Source organism: Echinococcus granulosus (assembly GCF_000524195.1).
Source record: "Echinococcus granulosus chromosome Unknown EG_S00001, whole genome shotgun sequence".
Taxonomy (NCBI): Eukaryota; Metazoa; Platyhelminthes; class Cestoda; order Cyclophyllidea; family Taeniidae; genus Echinococcus; species Echinococcus granulosus.
Genome location: NW_020170381.1, coordinates 1,203,723 through 1,218,292, shown reverse-complemented (window position 1 = coordinate 1,218,292; position 14,570 = coordinate 1,203,723). Strand labels below are relative to the sequence as shown.

At 38.6% G+C, this 14,570-nt stretch overlaps 2 protein-coding genes across 2 annotated transcripts; one reads left to right on the top strand and one right to left on the bottom strand. All coding sequences in view use genetic code 11, as the record gives it.

The window, feature by feature from the left end:
• Positions 1-463: 463 nt before the first annotated feature.
• Positions 464-4,652, top strand: EGR_00142 (hypothetical protein; the record flags this gene model as incomplete). The annotated part of the gene is made up of 5 exons (XM_024489391.1): positions 464-574; positions 1,370-1,466; positions 3,081-3,128; positions 3,438-3,520; positions 4,503-4,652. The coding sequence occupies 5 exons, from the start codon at positions 464-466 to the stop codon at positions 4,650-4,652; spliced, it is 489 nt and encodes a 162-aa protein (XP_024356069.1).
• A 4,068-nt stretch (positions 4,653-8,720) lies between these two features.
• On the bottom strand, positions 8,721-12,721 carry EGR_00141 (Kazal-type serine protease inhibitor domain-containing protein; the record flags this gene model as incomplete). The annotated part of the gene is made up of 3 exons (XM_024489390.1): positions 8,721-8,917; positions 11,109-11,258; positions 12,241-12,721. 3 exons carry the CDS (start codon positions 12,719-12,721, stop codon positions 8,721-8,723), a joined length of 828 nt encoding a protein of 275 aa, XP_024356068.1.
• Between the last annotated feature and the right edge of the window lie 1,849 nt (positions 12,722-14,570).

Sequence of the window (14,570 nt, the reverse complement as noted above, 5' to 3'; positions counted from 1 at the left end):
AAGGCGATATATTTTAAGCTTTGTTGCATGAAGCTATTATTCATACTGTTATGTAGATAATATGTGTCGAAATGATGTATCAATCGGTAAGAAAAGATTGTGCTCAAGCATTCGGAACATCGAGTAAATGATTGTGTAGGCCAGTGACCTAGCATATTTCCACATAAATTTTAACCTTAAAAAAGGGGTCAAGACTTGTCTTATTTATTCGGTTGTCACCATTCCAACTGACTGTCTATTAATCTTGTGTCCGGTTTTTGCTCAAGTATTCCAGTTTCAATGAGGAATGGATTTATTAAGCTTAACGAAGCGGGTTATGAAACAAAGTCCAAAATGTAGACACTTCAATAGATTAAATGTTAAACTCATTTTTAAGATGTTGAGGCATAGTTCCATGCAGTGCTGACGTAACTTGGAAATGCTAACATAGAGTATGAATTAATATGGGTTCATTTGGATTTGTATGCCAAATAACACTTACTTGTTGCTTGTGGACCAAATTTTATTAGCTCTCTATATCAAACGCTGGTGTAAATACGATAGATATTGTAACGAAAATTTAAAGTCCATGAAGGTTTGAAATTTTGAGCTATCTAGATTTGAAGAACACGCAAACAAACCATTAAAAAGATGCTGTAGCTAGTCAGTAAAAAATCGTATGAGATATCGCCTATACAGAAATGGAATAACTTGAAAACTTTCGTGTCAGGAAAATGTGAAACTGCGTCCTCTTTTTATAACAGTTAGATTGTACGCTATTTTTCTTTGCACTGAAAGGTTGCTGTGGATCTCCCTAATGGAAGATGGAAGATTGAAAATGTTGCCTTCCTAAATGGAGATGCTTAAACTGTTCGTCCTTCGTCACTATTTTTTGGTCGTCCACTTTTTCCTAAAGAAGGCCTTAATCGACAATGTGTCTAGCCATTTCCATTTTATCTATCAGCATATTTTTTTTCATTTCCAGCTACTATTTTGTCAGGGGTGAGAAAATTTCTCTTGCTCGTATCTGATATAGGAACATTTCTTCAGTTATCAAACGACAGTGGAAAAACGGCCCAAGTCCGCAATATTTTCAATGCAATTAGTACTTTATGTTTCGTGGTAAAAAGTGGCGTTAGTATATTAGCGTTTATGGCGTTAGTCCATATCCACTTATGAGAAATTTGCGCAAGCTTGGCGCACGGTGAGATACCTGTTGTCATACCTAGATTTTGGAAGCCTTTGTAAATACAATCCATTCATATTGCTTTAAAATCCTTATTCACGGACTAAGACGCACTTTAATTACTTTTGAAGTATGCACCAGTGGACGCTGAATGCGACCAAAATTAGGAGCATTTCTTGAATAACTGCAATAAATTTATTTCAGAGCCGTATCATACCGAAGGAAATAAAACCCAATTCTAATAACTTAAAATCATCAAAGTCATTATGCATTTTGGCAGGCTGCTCTCCACTTCAATCATGTTACATTTAATGAAGCGCACTTTTAAAATAATTGTGAGTTTGCGCCTCATTTTTAAACAGAGGTTGTTTGAATGTGTGTGATTTATTTTCATCGGCAATTTTTGATGCAACTAGCTGTGAAATGTTTTATGGTGGCATGTTGATTTACTGAAAGTATTTGCATTTCCTTAAACAGCGGACATTTTATTAGTGAAAAATTGCCGAATTCCGTACAAATCTCCCGACAAACGTGAAATGCCGCCTGCATTGACGTGAATACCCGCTCTTTCAAGATCAAAGCCTAAGTTGGCGCGAAACATTAACAAAGATTAACACCATCACTGAGCTCTCTAAAGAAACATGAAGAAATCTAGAGGTATTTGCACTTGTAGGGATAACTATGAGTATTTAGGAAGTTAAAAATTAATTTACAGTCTTTAGCTTATACTTTAACTGCAGTGCACTAAATTAATTATAAGTAGGATAAAATTAGATAATAACCCAAAAATGAAATAATCCTAAGTGAGCTTACTATCGTCAACAACGCTTCGAATCGGTCACTTTGAATAATTTTTTGTTGAGCTGCCAACTATTTCAATCAAGCCAAGAGTAGTAGCAAATCCCTGCAATACGGTAGCCAATTGCTTCGTTAGATACTTCGAAATGCAGTCACCCTACTCATCTTCGGTTTACAAATACGTCCGTTTTTACCATGTGTACTGCTACACTGTAATACCGAAGCGCATGCAAGAAATAGCCATCACACGCAACTGCAGGCGCAATCACAAACTGCTGTTTAGTCTTTTTCCCAGAGAAAGGAGCAACCAGTAGGAATAAATATGCCTCCTCCATTTAAAAACCTCGTTGCTCTAGATGACGACGTTTAGTTTATACAATGAAGGAATAATGGTTTTGGCCTAATCATATGATTTTTGCACAATTTGTAAATGCAAAACATTTTTAGTATCCCACTGTGCCTACCATTAATTTTCAGGACAACAATGAGGTGCGCTTTTAGCCTACTGCGCAGATTCTATCTCCGTACCGTCTTTTGCAAACCGCAAATAAAGGAGGGAGAGGCTTTCTCTGTGACGCATCCAAAAGCGAGCATTCCTGTGATCCAAATACATATATTTACAACGCCAAATCGACAAACATCAGTAGTGCTTGAAAATTAAGTTACCCGGGCAAATATTCCTGTAACCTCATGTGTAAAGCGGGTCTTTTGAAGAAGTCCTTGCTCTAATGAGGCTTTCTACAGTAATAACTTGTATCTAAATGGACAAACGGCCCTACATCAGAAGAGAACCATCGTCTGTCACTAAGTACACTTTGGTCATAGCAATAAGATGAAAAAAAAACAGCATACTTGTTGTACTTCTAATGGCTAACTTAGCCAGTGTCCAATTCCATTTTAACCTTTCTCAAAATCGTACTATTAAAAGGTCCATCAAGAATCTCAATCATTAAAATTTAACCTACCTTAGTAGTTTTGATCTTGCTACTTTAAATGCCCTTAGTTCAAGAGTCTTCTGGACTCTAAATAAATAAATAAATTTTCACTAATAGACAGGGATAATCTATTCTTAGCCAACTTAGCATAAAATAGTCCCGTTAATTTTTTTACATTATAGGTTTTCAATTTGAAGTGAAAGGAGTAGGCATATTTTGTGTCAATAAAAGTAAATGCTGAAATTGGCAGCCGTGAGTGCGAAGACCCAAAAGAACGAACGACATTTGGGGTGCAAGTGCTAGGTGGCCGGCTTTTCGGCGGTAACACTTCAGCCTTTTTATAATCAGGACAACAGTTGACGGCTGAAAATTGAGTAGCTGCAAGCTAATTTAGCACCTAATACTATTAGTAATGGCTTTGGGTGAAATAAATATAATCCAATGAGGCATTGTACTACAAGAACATAGATGTGAATCCATTTTCTTAGTAAACAGACCGCAATCAACGATTCTGTACTTTCTTTCCACTCGCTGTTTAGTTTTTGGATGTGATTGGGATGGGAATTCGGCCATTGGCAGCATGATGAGCGGCAATGTAATGGTTGAATTTCTCCGCTTTCAGGTAGAATTTGTTCATGCAGCGATTGAGTAAGAAGGTGTGTTTTATTTCATGAATACTCTCCTTTTATATAAAAACCATAATTTTTAGGAAAGTTGAGCATCAATAAAAGCATAGATATCAGCGCTTTGAAAAGATCTGCGAGAATCCTGTTTGCAGCGTTGATTTTCATTATTGAGCAGGAAAAAGTAGCCAGCAGTTAAAGTAAATGAGTAGTTTGGAGGGCAAAATAGCAATGGAAATGCTCCCGTAAATATTTGTTGTGTACATTAAGAGAAGGAGTGTGGCTTAGATCATTGCAATGGAAATTTCTAATTACGTAGCAACTTGCGAACATCGTGAAACTCAAAGCAAGTAAATGCCCCATTTCGGAATAACAAGCTCCTGTGTCTGTGCAGACTGTTGCATCGAAATGCCAAGTAGTCAGTAACAGCTATTGTTGCTGGAAGAAATCTTAGTATCATTACTGGCAATCAAAAATCAGCGCCTTAAACGCTCTGAAGTGTGCCAATCCACAATATGTTCTCTTTTTTAATGCATTTTTATTTTGTGTAACTACATCATAAGGCACTACTAGTAGCATGAAATCCGGAACGATTGCATCCAGTTGCCAACTTTTTTACCAGCATCAAAGGTTTTCATGTCTTGTGGGATTTCTTTCAGAGGGCAAACTGCTAAGATGAATAAGAACGGTTAATAGCAGAGGGATGTTTAATGAATGCATATTAAGTCAACGTACAAGCATCTTTAATCAGCAGAAATTTTCCAAATTAAAGCTTAGAACTCATGATTCTCTTGTTGCTAATGCCTTTCATAAGTTCGAACTGTACACAGTTTTAGGCATCTCAATGAAAATGTGATTTGTCAAATTTACTAGTTTGTATATATTTAGTGTGAGTCGCAGTATTATGGTTCAAACTCTAGTAAAGCATCTTGCATCCATGCGTTAATTTTTCTACAATTTCTCTAAACTTTCTATTATTAGAACCAGTTGAAAATAGGTTCGCTGTATTTACCACGCTTTGCACTAAATCACTTCCTCCCTCGTTCACCCATAAATGTGTTTCATGGCATTAAAGTACTGGAGAACTTCAATTTAATTTTAAGCATAAGTCTATGTTTGGTTGGATTTTAGGCTAACAATAACATTCTAGCATAATCGTCAAGACGCTTCTTCAGATATCCCGTGCTGGCATGAATTCCACGTCAAGTTCGCTAGCTAGGTTTTCCCCGCGCCACATGGTCGCATTCTTTGCTAAGATGTTTTGAAGTAAATGTTCTGTGTACATTCATTCGAATGTCATAGCGTGGTGCGATTCACATGCATTTGTGAGAGTTTAACTGCAAAATTTATCACTTTGCAAATGAATCTGGAAATGTGGTGACCCGTGATTAGTCAAAATTACCTCCAATACCTAGACTATAACACTTTTTAAAGAAATGGCCTTACCAGCAATATAACAAGACACTTTCTAATTAAAATCGTTGTAGGTGAGGAGACCATTTGGCCAAGGTGGATTGTACAATCTAATTTGCTGCAAGGTAATCAAATTTCCAGTCGCATGTCGCGTGCTTTCGGCCATCAAATGGCTTATATAAACTAGTTCTAAATGCCTTTTCTTTATCAACGTCTGCGATGTTGGCAAAACTTTCCAATGCAAATTTTTCATTCTGCTGGTTATTGACCCATAAATATATTTACTTGAACAACTTTTGACCTATTCGAGATTTTCATTTGTCGGGCATTAACAGCGGCGATTCTAGATATGCTTTCAAATGAAATGAGCCGGTGGTACCACGCTCACGGGTGTAGATTAAAGCGTTGTAAATTGGCTGCTCAGCGTTTTTGAATTTTACCGAGTTACTCTGCTGCGTAGTATAATGTTAAAGATATTTTTCTCAAAAACTTTTAGATTTGTTATTTGATTAAGAGCCATCCATACTAGGTGTTGCATCTTGTTGTTTTCAACCATGGGATTTGATTTTACCGTGCTACGTGAATGGGCAGACGAAATTCCGTGGTGCAGCATTTGCAATCTGTATCGGTGGACAAAGTATTTGCCATTTGGAACACGATTAATTTAAAAAAGTCCTTAAATTTTAGTACTGATTTGCGTCGATTTAATGTTTCGGAGGCTTTTTCACTTCAGTTCAATTGACTTCGTTTCCTAATAATTATTTTGCACCACTTTACCAATTTTGGGAAATAGTCATCATTTCTTACCTTTTTATGCTTTTAAATTGTTTGCTGAGACTTCACTTAGAATTACCACGAAAGCCACTAATTTGTCACCATTACCGTATTGTTATGGAAACTTGACAGTTAATCAAAGCACTGCAATAGGATGCAACAAACAGTTGTTTGCTTGCTCCAAGGATATTTCCCTACAAACATCTCCCACGTATATGTGGTGGTAATCTAGTTGAATGAGTTTGATTAGAACTTAGTACATTGCTTTTGGGAATAAAACAAGGTGCAAACGGAATCAATGCAGTAAACGAGACGATAGCCGTTGAATCAGACATTTTACATTTCATCCACCTTGAAAGGTTTAACACGGGCAATTCGGCTTCTATGCCCAATGTTTCGAAAAAAGATGAAAGGATTGTCAGCAATGCCGATTTTTAGGATAATTTTGCCCACCCAGGCACATAAAACGCGTTCGTGTGAATAGAAATTCATGTTAAAATTGACAGTGATTTGATCTCAAAATTTGCATAAAGTGATATTTACCACTAATTTATGTCTCCAAGTTTCAACTTTGCCTGAATTTGATCCGATCGCACTGTGCACCTACTTTGCACTGAGTAAATAAGAGGATTTTAGTACAAACTTCCTCAAGATTTACAAATGGTATATGCAATTTATCTTTTGAATCACATAAAAGATAATATTCGCTGTTATTCTGACTACTGTTTACATTTAATGGGCAAATTTTGACGTGTTTGCTTATTTCTGAATTCCCTCAAATTGGACACACTAGTCAGGCCTGTGCTTCGCTCTGCAGCATCAGTTGCTTTTGTGGGGGACTTCTCAACTCTTATTCCATCTCTACTGCATATTTCTAGACCGTCAGTCGCAAAAAGGGTAATTAGGCCACTTGTTGCTGTGTCCTTGGCACATGAGAACTTGAACGGTAAAACAAGTTTAAGAACTTGAAACTGCGCTTCGAGTCAATTTCAAGTAAATTAGCGAAATTATCAAAAACTGCTAAATAAGAGTCTGGCTACCGATTATAAAGGCCTTATCGTTGAAAAAAGTGTATTGTGAACACCACAAATCAGTTTTTCAGTTTAATAAATTCAACCTGGTATTTTGCAAAACCCCTTTTACTTTTCAAGTTGTGGGAAGTTGAGGTATGCTAGTAATACTTGCGTGCTAACGTCACTTTATACCTCAAGTAGTTTATTTTAAGTTTGACCAATGAGTCAGTCAACGCTGAAAATGCGTAGATCAAATAGTACCGATAAAAGAGCTATAAAGCATCAGTGATAGAATCTTCAAAAGTTGCAAATATCTGTAAAACAAACTCAATTAATGAAGCATTTAATGCTGACACTATGTACATTTTTTTTCCATTACTTCTGCTCTTTGAAAAGAAAACTTGTGCAAGTTAAATTAAAGAAACGATAAGGTTTTAAATGTGACTTTTCATTTGGAAATGAGTCATAAATTTAAATTTTATTGTGAGTTGTTAGATGCCCAGTTGCACGCAAAAAATAACCTTTAGGAATCGATTATGAGCTCCCTATCTATTATGCACAATGTGTAAACTTGACCTATTATTTAGTCCTACTTCTCTAGCCTCTCGCAGCTTTGGCTCGCAAAAACCACGCCTACTCAAATTTTCTAAGTAGCGTTTACAATCACACAGTGACTGAACTCCTCTAAAATACGAAAAAGTTCTGAAATTTGCCAATTATCTTCTTATTTCCAAGCGAGATTTATTAAATGTCGAAGTGTATCTCTATCTTAGGAGTTGGTGTAATGCCAACGCATTTTTACTGGCATGAAGCATTGGCGGGATGAATATTGAGGGCTGTGAAACTGTGACAATGAGTCAGTACCTCGGTTTCTGCTATACTTTATCTTTTCTTAATGTCTTAAAATTTACGACGCCAGAGTATGAGGCGGTATTTTTGTCACTATTTCGGATCAACGTGTACAACATAACTATCGATAAACATGTCCGGAGTTTGCTGTTTCAGTCTTGCAAACTTACCAAGGCAATGACTTTTTTAAGCATGAAGGTGCCTTACAAAATTCCCAGTATTAATCAGATAAAATTTTGGCTGTATTTGCGCAACAGATCTTAAAAAACTGAATCTAATCCAATTCGAAATTTGGTAGCAGGCAAACCTTATCAACCAGTTAGAAAGTGAATACAACAGATTTATGCATTTTCAAAAAGTTCTTCAAGAATTCAGTGGTCTTTGAAGTTTGTGATGAAGTTAGCCTTGTTTCCAGAAAAAGTCATGAGTAAGACAGGTTCTAAAACACTTAAAATTGGAAAACTTTTCATGACCATATCTTCTTATTTGGGACGCAAATGGCACTAAGCGAAGGCCTTTTAAACTCACGCATTTTTGTGGGACGTGCGGTGGATGCGACTTCTACTTGAAATGTTTTACTACCTTAGCGTTTGGCAGTTGAGGTGGGATCCGATCAAGTGGAGCTCTAACCATGGAATGTCAGTGACGTAACTATCATTTAGGTCTTAATCAAATTAACGAAAATTATAAATCGTGAAAGTAACGAATTCTTGAAGAGATCTGTGGGTATATCTTATGATTTAACATCCTTGGATTTTGTAACTATATGAACTGTGCAATTTAAGCAAATCAAATTTCTTATTTGCCTATATTTCAGTTATTGTTCTGTACATAGATCCTATGAATGCTCCAATCATCATTTCTAAATGGCAAATTAAATCTCAGGAACAGTTTTGAAAAACTGATTTTCATACAAAATACAATTACCTGTGCTTCCGAAAGGTTGAAATTCCCTCGAATACGTGCTTTATTTAAAAGTTTCACTTATGGATTATGATTTGTTAAAACATGAGCATAATAAACATCACATGACTTTACCTACGCTTTAATAAGTCAGCCAGAAAATTTACTAAGGGAAGAGGTTTAAGGAAGCGCATTTGTGTCCAGCATGCAAGAAGAACCTAAAATAATGGATGGCTGCCCAGAGGCGCTAGAGATCTCGAGGCCGAGGCTCCGGTGGAGCGTAGATGGCGGTGATATTGTGGCGGTCACTTCCGAGATCGTTCTCTACGTAGCACTGGTAGATGCCCTCGTATTTGATGTCGAATCTCCGGATCTGCAGGTGGGAGATTATGCGACGTCCCGGTGGCGCACCACGCAGACTCACACTCATTTCATCAGAGTCCCCTGACAGAAGAAAATTGTTGCTTTCCTGTGCTACTCATTACAAATGATTTCAATAATAGACAATCAGTTTGACCGAAAATGTGCTGGTGAAAGTGAGTTCTTCAGGAAATGCACGTTTCACTTCCTCAATACCTGCAATATGTCACACAAAAAATGTTTAACACCTCAGCGATGTAGAACAGTCTATTTCCTGTTTTTAATTTTGAAAATACCACTGCTAGAATATAGAGCACTTCTAAGCATAAAACTCTATTAGGTTGGCAACGTTTAAGGGCAGTTTTTCTGGTTTGAAGGATAATTTTTCAAATAGATTTTTCGCTTTTTCCCGTGTCTTAATTCACCACTTTCAATACTTTCATCATTACATGTTTAAGGCGGATGCCAACGGTACCTTAATTCATACAAACTGTCGTAATAACCTCAACTGTTGATCCCCTCTAAGGGCATCATTCGGAGGTCCCTTATTGGACGGGCAAGACCACTGATTCGCTAGCTGCCCGTACGCAAGCCCACTTGCTTGCTTGGCTGTCTGCCTAACTGGCCGTTCGCCCACGCCTGTGTGTGGGCAATTTGCGCTGCTCCCAGTGGCACGACTTATCGACCCGCAGGGCAGCGTGCCCTCGCTCCCCGCGACTGCACCTCCTCGCCTGCCTGTGGGATTCACCCCAAAGCCCACCTCGACCTCCTAGTCAACTTCTTAATTTAAGCGAAATGGGAAAGCCGTTCTGCTGCAAAAGTAGCCAAAATTAAAGCCTGCCACTTTCATCCTTCCCCTAACTCAAGAAACAATGTCTTGTAGAACATTTAACAACATAGAAGGAATCGCATTAATTTATAAACAAACCCTATTGTGAAGACCCAAAAGGCACAGCTCTCCGAATAGTTGATGAAGCGGTTTTGTGGGCAAATTTCGCACCTAACTGCGTTATAAGTTAGCAAGTAATGTTTTCCAGTGGCATGTCACTTACATTTAATTTATTTTGCAAACACCTTTTTTTTCTACAGTAAAAGCTTAAGATTCTCAAAATACACATTACTGCCTTCATAGTTTCAACCTTCCATGAGGAAAAAGAAAATGAAGGTCTAGTAGCACCTATGGCCCCACAATCCCAAATAAAACGCCCGCAATTGAACATACGCATTCAAGTAATGTAAATGCAAACATTTACGGGAACTTCAACTGCCTCAATCTGCAAATGCATTTCATTCAAATAACTGCAAAAGTCTCACCTGCCCTGTGATTGGTAAAATTGACAAATTCACAGGAGGTTAAAGCGTTACGTTTTGCTTCATCCCACTCTTTGACTTTAAAAATGTGAAATGATATTCCCTTAAATAATTTGTCACAATTAATCAAAGGTTGTGGTCGTCTGCACTACCATTTAGATACCTTAAACAAATCATGCTAGAGACAAGCAGTCGCTTTTGATTACCTCACTCCTCTTCGACCTCTTTAGCCCACATTTAAAATACATTCATCATCCCCTTTCGCCAACTTTATTAATGCCTTCTGCTACTTCACAAATACCAAATGCTTACGTAATCATTTCTAGGGGGACTTTACTCTTAAAAAATTGGGTGGATTGTCCACTTCCCTACATTTACATTGAATTAATCTTGTATGAAAAAGAAACGCGTTTATGAAAGGCATTACTAACTAAATTTCTCTTTTGATTCTCACTTGCACCCGTAGATGTAAGTGTATTCTTCTCACCACAAATCCATTTGAGGGAGTCTCCTTTTTGTCGAATTAATGCTCTTTTCAAGAGCGTATTAAGCATGAATTTTTTGGATTTTCAATTTGCCCCTAAATCATTGCTTTTGCAGAAACTTTCACAAAAAAATTGATTTCTCTGAGGTAAATCCACTTCATCTCCAGATGTTACCAAAACTGCTTACCGCATTGCATAGGTCCCTCGTCGGGATAACAAAAATCTGCAGTTTAATGAAGGTTTTTGGAAAGCTTAATGAGATGTTCACAGTTCGTCTGCAGCCTCCTTCAAAAGAGGTATTTTCATGATATTACTTAAAATATGGAACTTTTTAAGACCTCATTTATTATAAATCAGATCAGTTATGACCCAATGGCAAATAAAGACCTCATCTGCATTACAAAGTGCAGCCCATATAATTAACTTGTCGTTTCAGTAGGTGACCAATTGATGTTAAAAGAACAAAAAAGTGGGCTTACCCGGGAGTAGAATGGCCTCATATGATCCACCGGGAGCAAAGTAATACCAGGTGACTGTTGGAAGGGGATAACCCTTGATTTCGCACCAGAAGGTTGTCCTGTTTCCTTCGGGAACTCGCTGCGACTCCGATGCGGCTACAATCTTCGGCTCTGCGATAAATGTTAGTGAATACTTAGAAATAGACAGCACCTATTTCGTTGTGGGATTTCAGTTCCTTTAATTCAGTTCATATGGTCCCTCCACTTATTCGTTCAGTCCTGGGGAGGAATTATCAACCTACTATTACCTAAACATATCAATGTGAGAGTTAACTATGAATAAGACTGCTAACGCTTTCAAGTTGCCGAAGCTGCCATCGGGTTAATAAATAATTGCGTTCCCAATTTAGATCTAGTCTTTATTGGCCACATCCGCAGTTAAAAAATGAGGCACTTTGTAGCACTTCAGGGCACGTCTATCAATAGCTTACTCGAACTTAGTTATTAATTGGTGAAAAATGTGACAAATATCGCACATACATTAAGGCAACAGTGGAGTGCCTGCCCAGGTTAGTACTTTAAATAAACCAACATAAACAAAAAAATTGCATTAAATGTTAAGGGAGCCGACCAGTTGATTTATGACCTTGTGGGGAGTGCACTTTAAAATTCCATATTCATCATTACTGTTGTGTGGTGGTGTGTACTTTTTTGTTCATGTATAGTCGAAAACTGGTCTGTAAAGTTTCATTGACTTGAGACCGCATGCGAGCCCCAAGGTCACACAGTTGGGTCCTTTGTAAATTGGCACTGGGCATTAGGTAATGCGGTTGCATTAGCTTAGACTAGTCGTCTACGTTTCATTGATCAAAAGCGAGTGACTGTATGTCAACATTTTTAATGACAATAACATGCAATCGGGCTTTACGTGGTTAATTAAATGTCGTCAATAGCCTATTTTTATCAAAAACGTCACTACCAGCTTGCTATAGAATAGTAATCAACAGTAAAATGCTATCTTATGGAATTTCTAATATCATTCATATAACCGTCAATTTTTTTTTAGTATGTTGCCTCTAACGCTTTTTAAATATTACTAAATAATTTTCTACACTTATGTGCCTTTCAGTACATTGTTTTTCTGTTTGCTTACCTGATTTACAATCGTCATAGGAGATGAGGAATACCTCACCAAACGACTTGGCCTGCACGGCCTCCAACTCACAAGCCGAGTAGGTTTCTCCGTTGCTGGCGCAGAAACGACCGGGCTTGGTGCACACGCAAATGTTCTCCTCACCCAGTGACTGCTCATCAACGTCAGTGCGAGGCTGACATTCAAGGTTCTTGCCGCAGGCGCCGTAGTAGCCGTGACGTCGTCTGCCCGAGAGCATGTCATGTAATTCCTGTCTCGTATTGCATCGATGTCCCTGCTCTAAGCCGCAGACCGAGCAACAGCCACAATAGTCTTTTACCTCTCCCACGGGACACATGGTCACGGGGGGACACTTTGACTCATCGCAGGACGCGCAGACATCCAGCGGTGTTTCACCAGCCTCCTCTGCGTTAGACTCACGACTACTCAGAGCGAAGAGGACGAGGAGGAAGAGGCCAACCATCGACTTGGCGGCTAGCATCGCTGAGAGTGAGAATGGACGCCAGTACTGCTGGAATTGCCTCTAGGCTCGTGTGGGATCGTGGACAGACAGGTGCATGCTGCGTGCGTCCATGCGTGCGTGCAAGGCCAAATATCGACTTTCCTTGGGGGCTGGTTGATGTTTTTGCGCAGTGTGCTTGCGCGTGTGCCCGTTGATGGCCTTTTCGCTTCGCGCTGTGATCCCCTCAGTGCTGTTTATAGAAGCATATCACAACTTCGCTTGCAAAGGTTCGGTCATAAATCATGGTGCCAGATGTGCACACACGGTATTTAAATTCACAATTTAAGTGGGCTAGAACCTCTAACATTACTCTATGAGAACGACCAATACCCCCAATTTTCTGAAGTATATGCTCCGGATCTCACTTCGGAATTCTAACTATGCCCAGTCATATTCAATAAATTGTTTTACTTTAGTTTTCCCCCCACTTATTTTATCATTCCTCACTAACATAAGTTATGCAAAACTAAAATTCTTGTCATGTTGTGATCATTTCATACAACCGTACCCTTTGCATGCAGCAGCATAAACGAATGCTCAAGTCGGTAAAATCCGTCCAAACTTTCTTGCTAAAGTATGCCTACACTAGAAAATATTATCTTGCGTGTTTTCAAATGATGTCGTGTCACCTAATCGGTCAATCGCTCGGGTCATCCAGTGCTAAGTTGATGTGACAGGCGCCTTAAACACCCCTCCCAACACCAAATTAATGTACTTAGGCAACCTTTCACAATAATTTTAATAGTATTCTCAAAAACTAATCATTATATGGGCAAACAAGATTTGTGTGGTTTTATGGAATTCACTGGAACCCTCTATACCGCTCGTTCTTAAGGTACTAATTTGCCTTAGCTTTCCTGATTGCCTCATCGAAAATAGTTACTTTAAGGCGATATATATATGTAATGCGTTGGTTGTTTAACTCTCGCTTTTGGTAAAGGGCCGCTTTTGTGTCTTGCCTATTGCACCTTCGCTGGGTAGGCTGTCCTCTGGGTCATGCCGGTAGCCACAGGCCCCTCTGTACGTCGAATCCACATATTTCGTCCAAGTATTTTATCTTCTTTCGTCTTCATGGAAGTACAGGGCGCTACATAAACATACACATGATGCTTCAAGAAGAGTTTTCTCAATAAACTTATAGAAGCGTGCTGTCACTGGTAAAATAGTCAAAATGTAGTCAAAAAATGTGGTGGTTTTATAGTTCTTTTGACTTTGCGTTGAAAGACGCGGACATGTAAGTCTCCGCGGATTGTGCTTTCGCTCATCGATATGGCCTTCGATTAATGCCAATAGGCTCCAAGCCTGCCTGCACGTCAGTAATACAATGCTTTTAATATTACTATGGATTTTTGTAACTACAAAAAGCCTTAGAGAGTTGCATCAAGTCGCAGTAAAACTGAAAATTAGGGAGCAAACTTTGCATCCAAGGTATATGGGTTTCAAAGTCCTGCTAGTTTCTAACTCCAACTACTAGCAAACATCGGCTTCAAATCACGAATTTATAGTGTTAAATTATTAAACAATAATAAAAGTTGGCTTTAAGTGCACAGACTTAAGGTTATGTTAGTCAATTAATTACACTAAATTTTCTTACTGGAGAGTTGTTTTACTTACCCTCAACACAGGCGGGCCTCTGAACAGTTGCTTGTCTTGCGGTGGCAGTGTTGCTGTGTCCTGGTGTTCGTTTCCGGTATTTCTTAAAGGAATCTTCTATTAAGTGTCAATTTTCATGGGGTTTGTTTTAGAGTGCATGTCTGAAAACTACAATTGGGGGCCTGGTTGAATCTGTTACTGTGTGGTACTGAGGCCTGCCCACCTTAGCAGCATT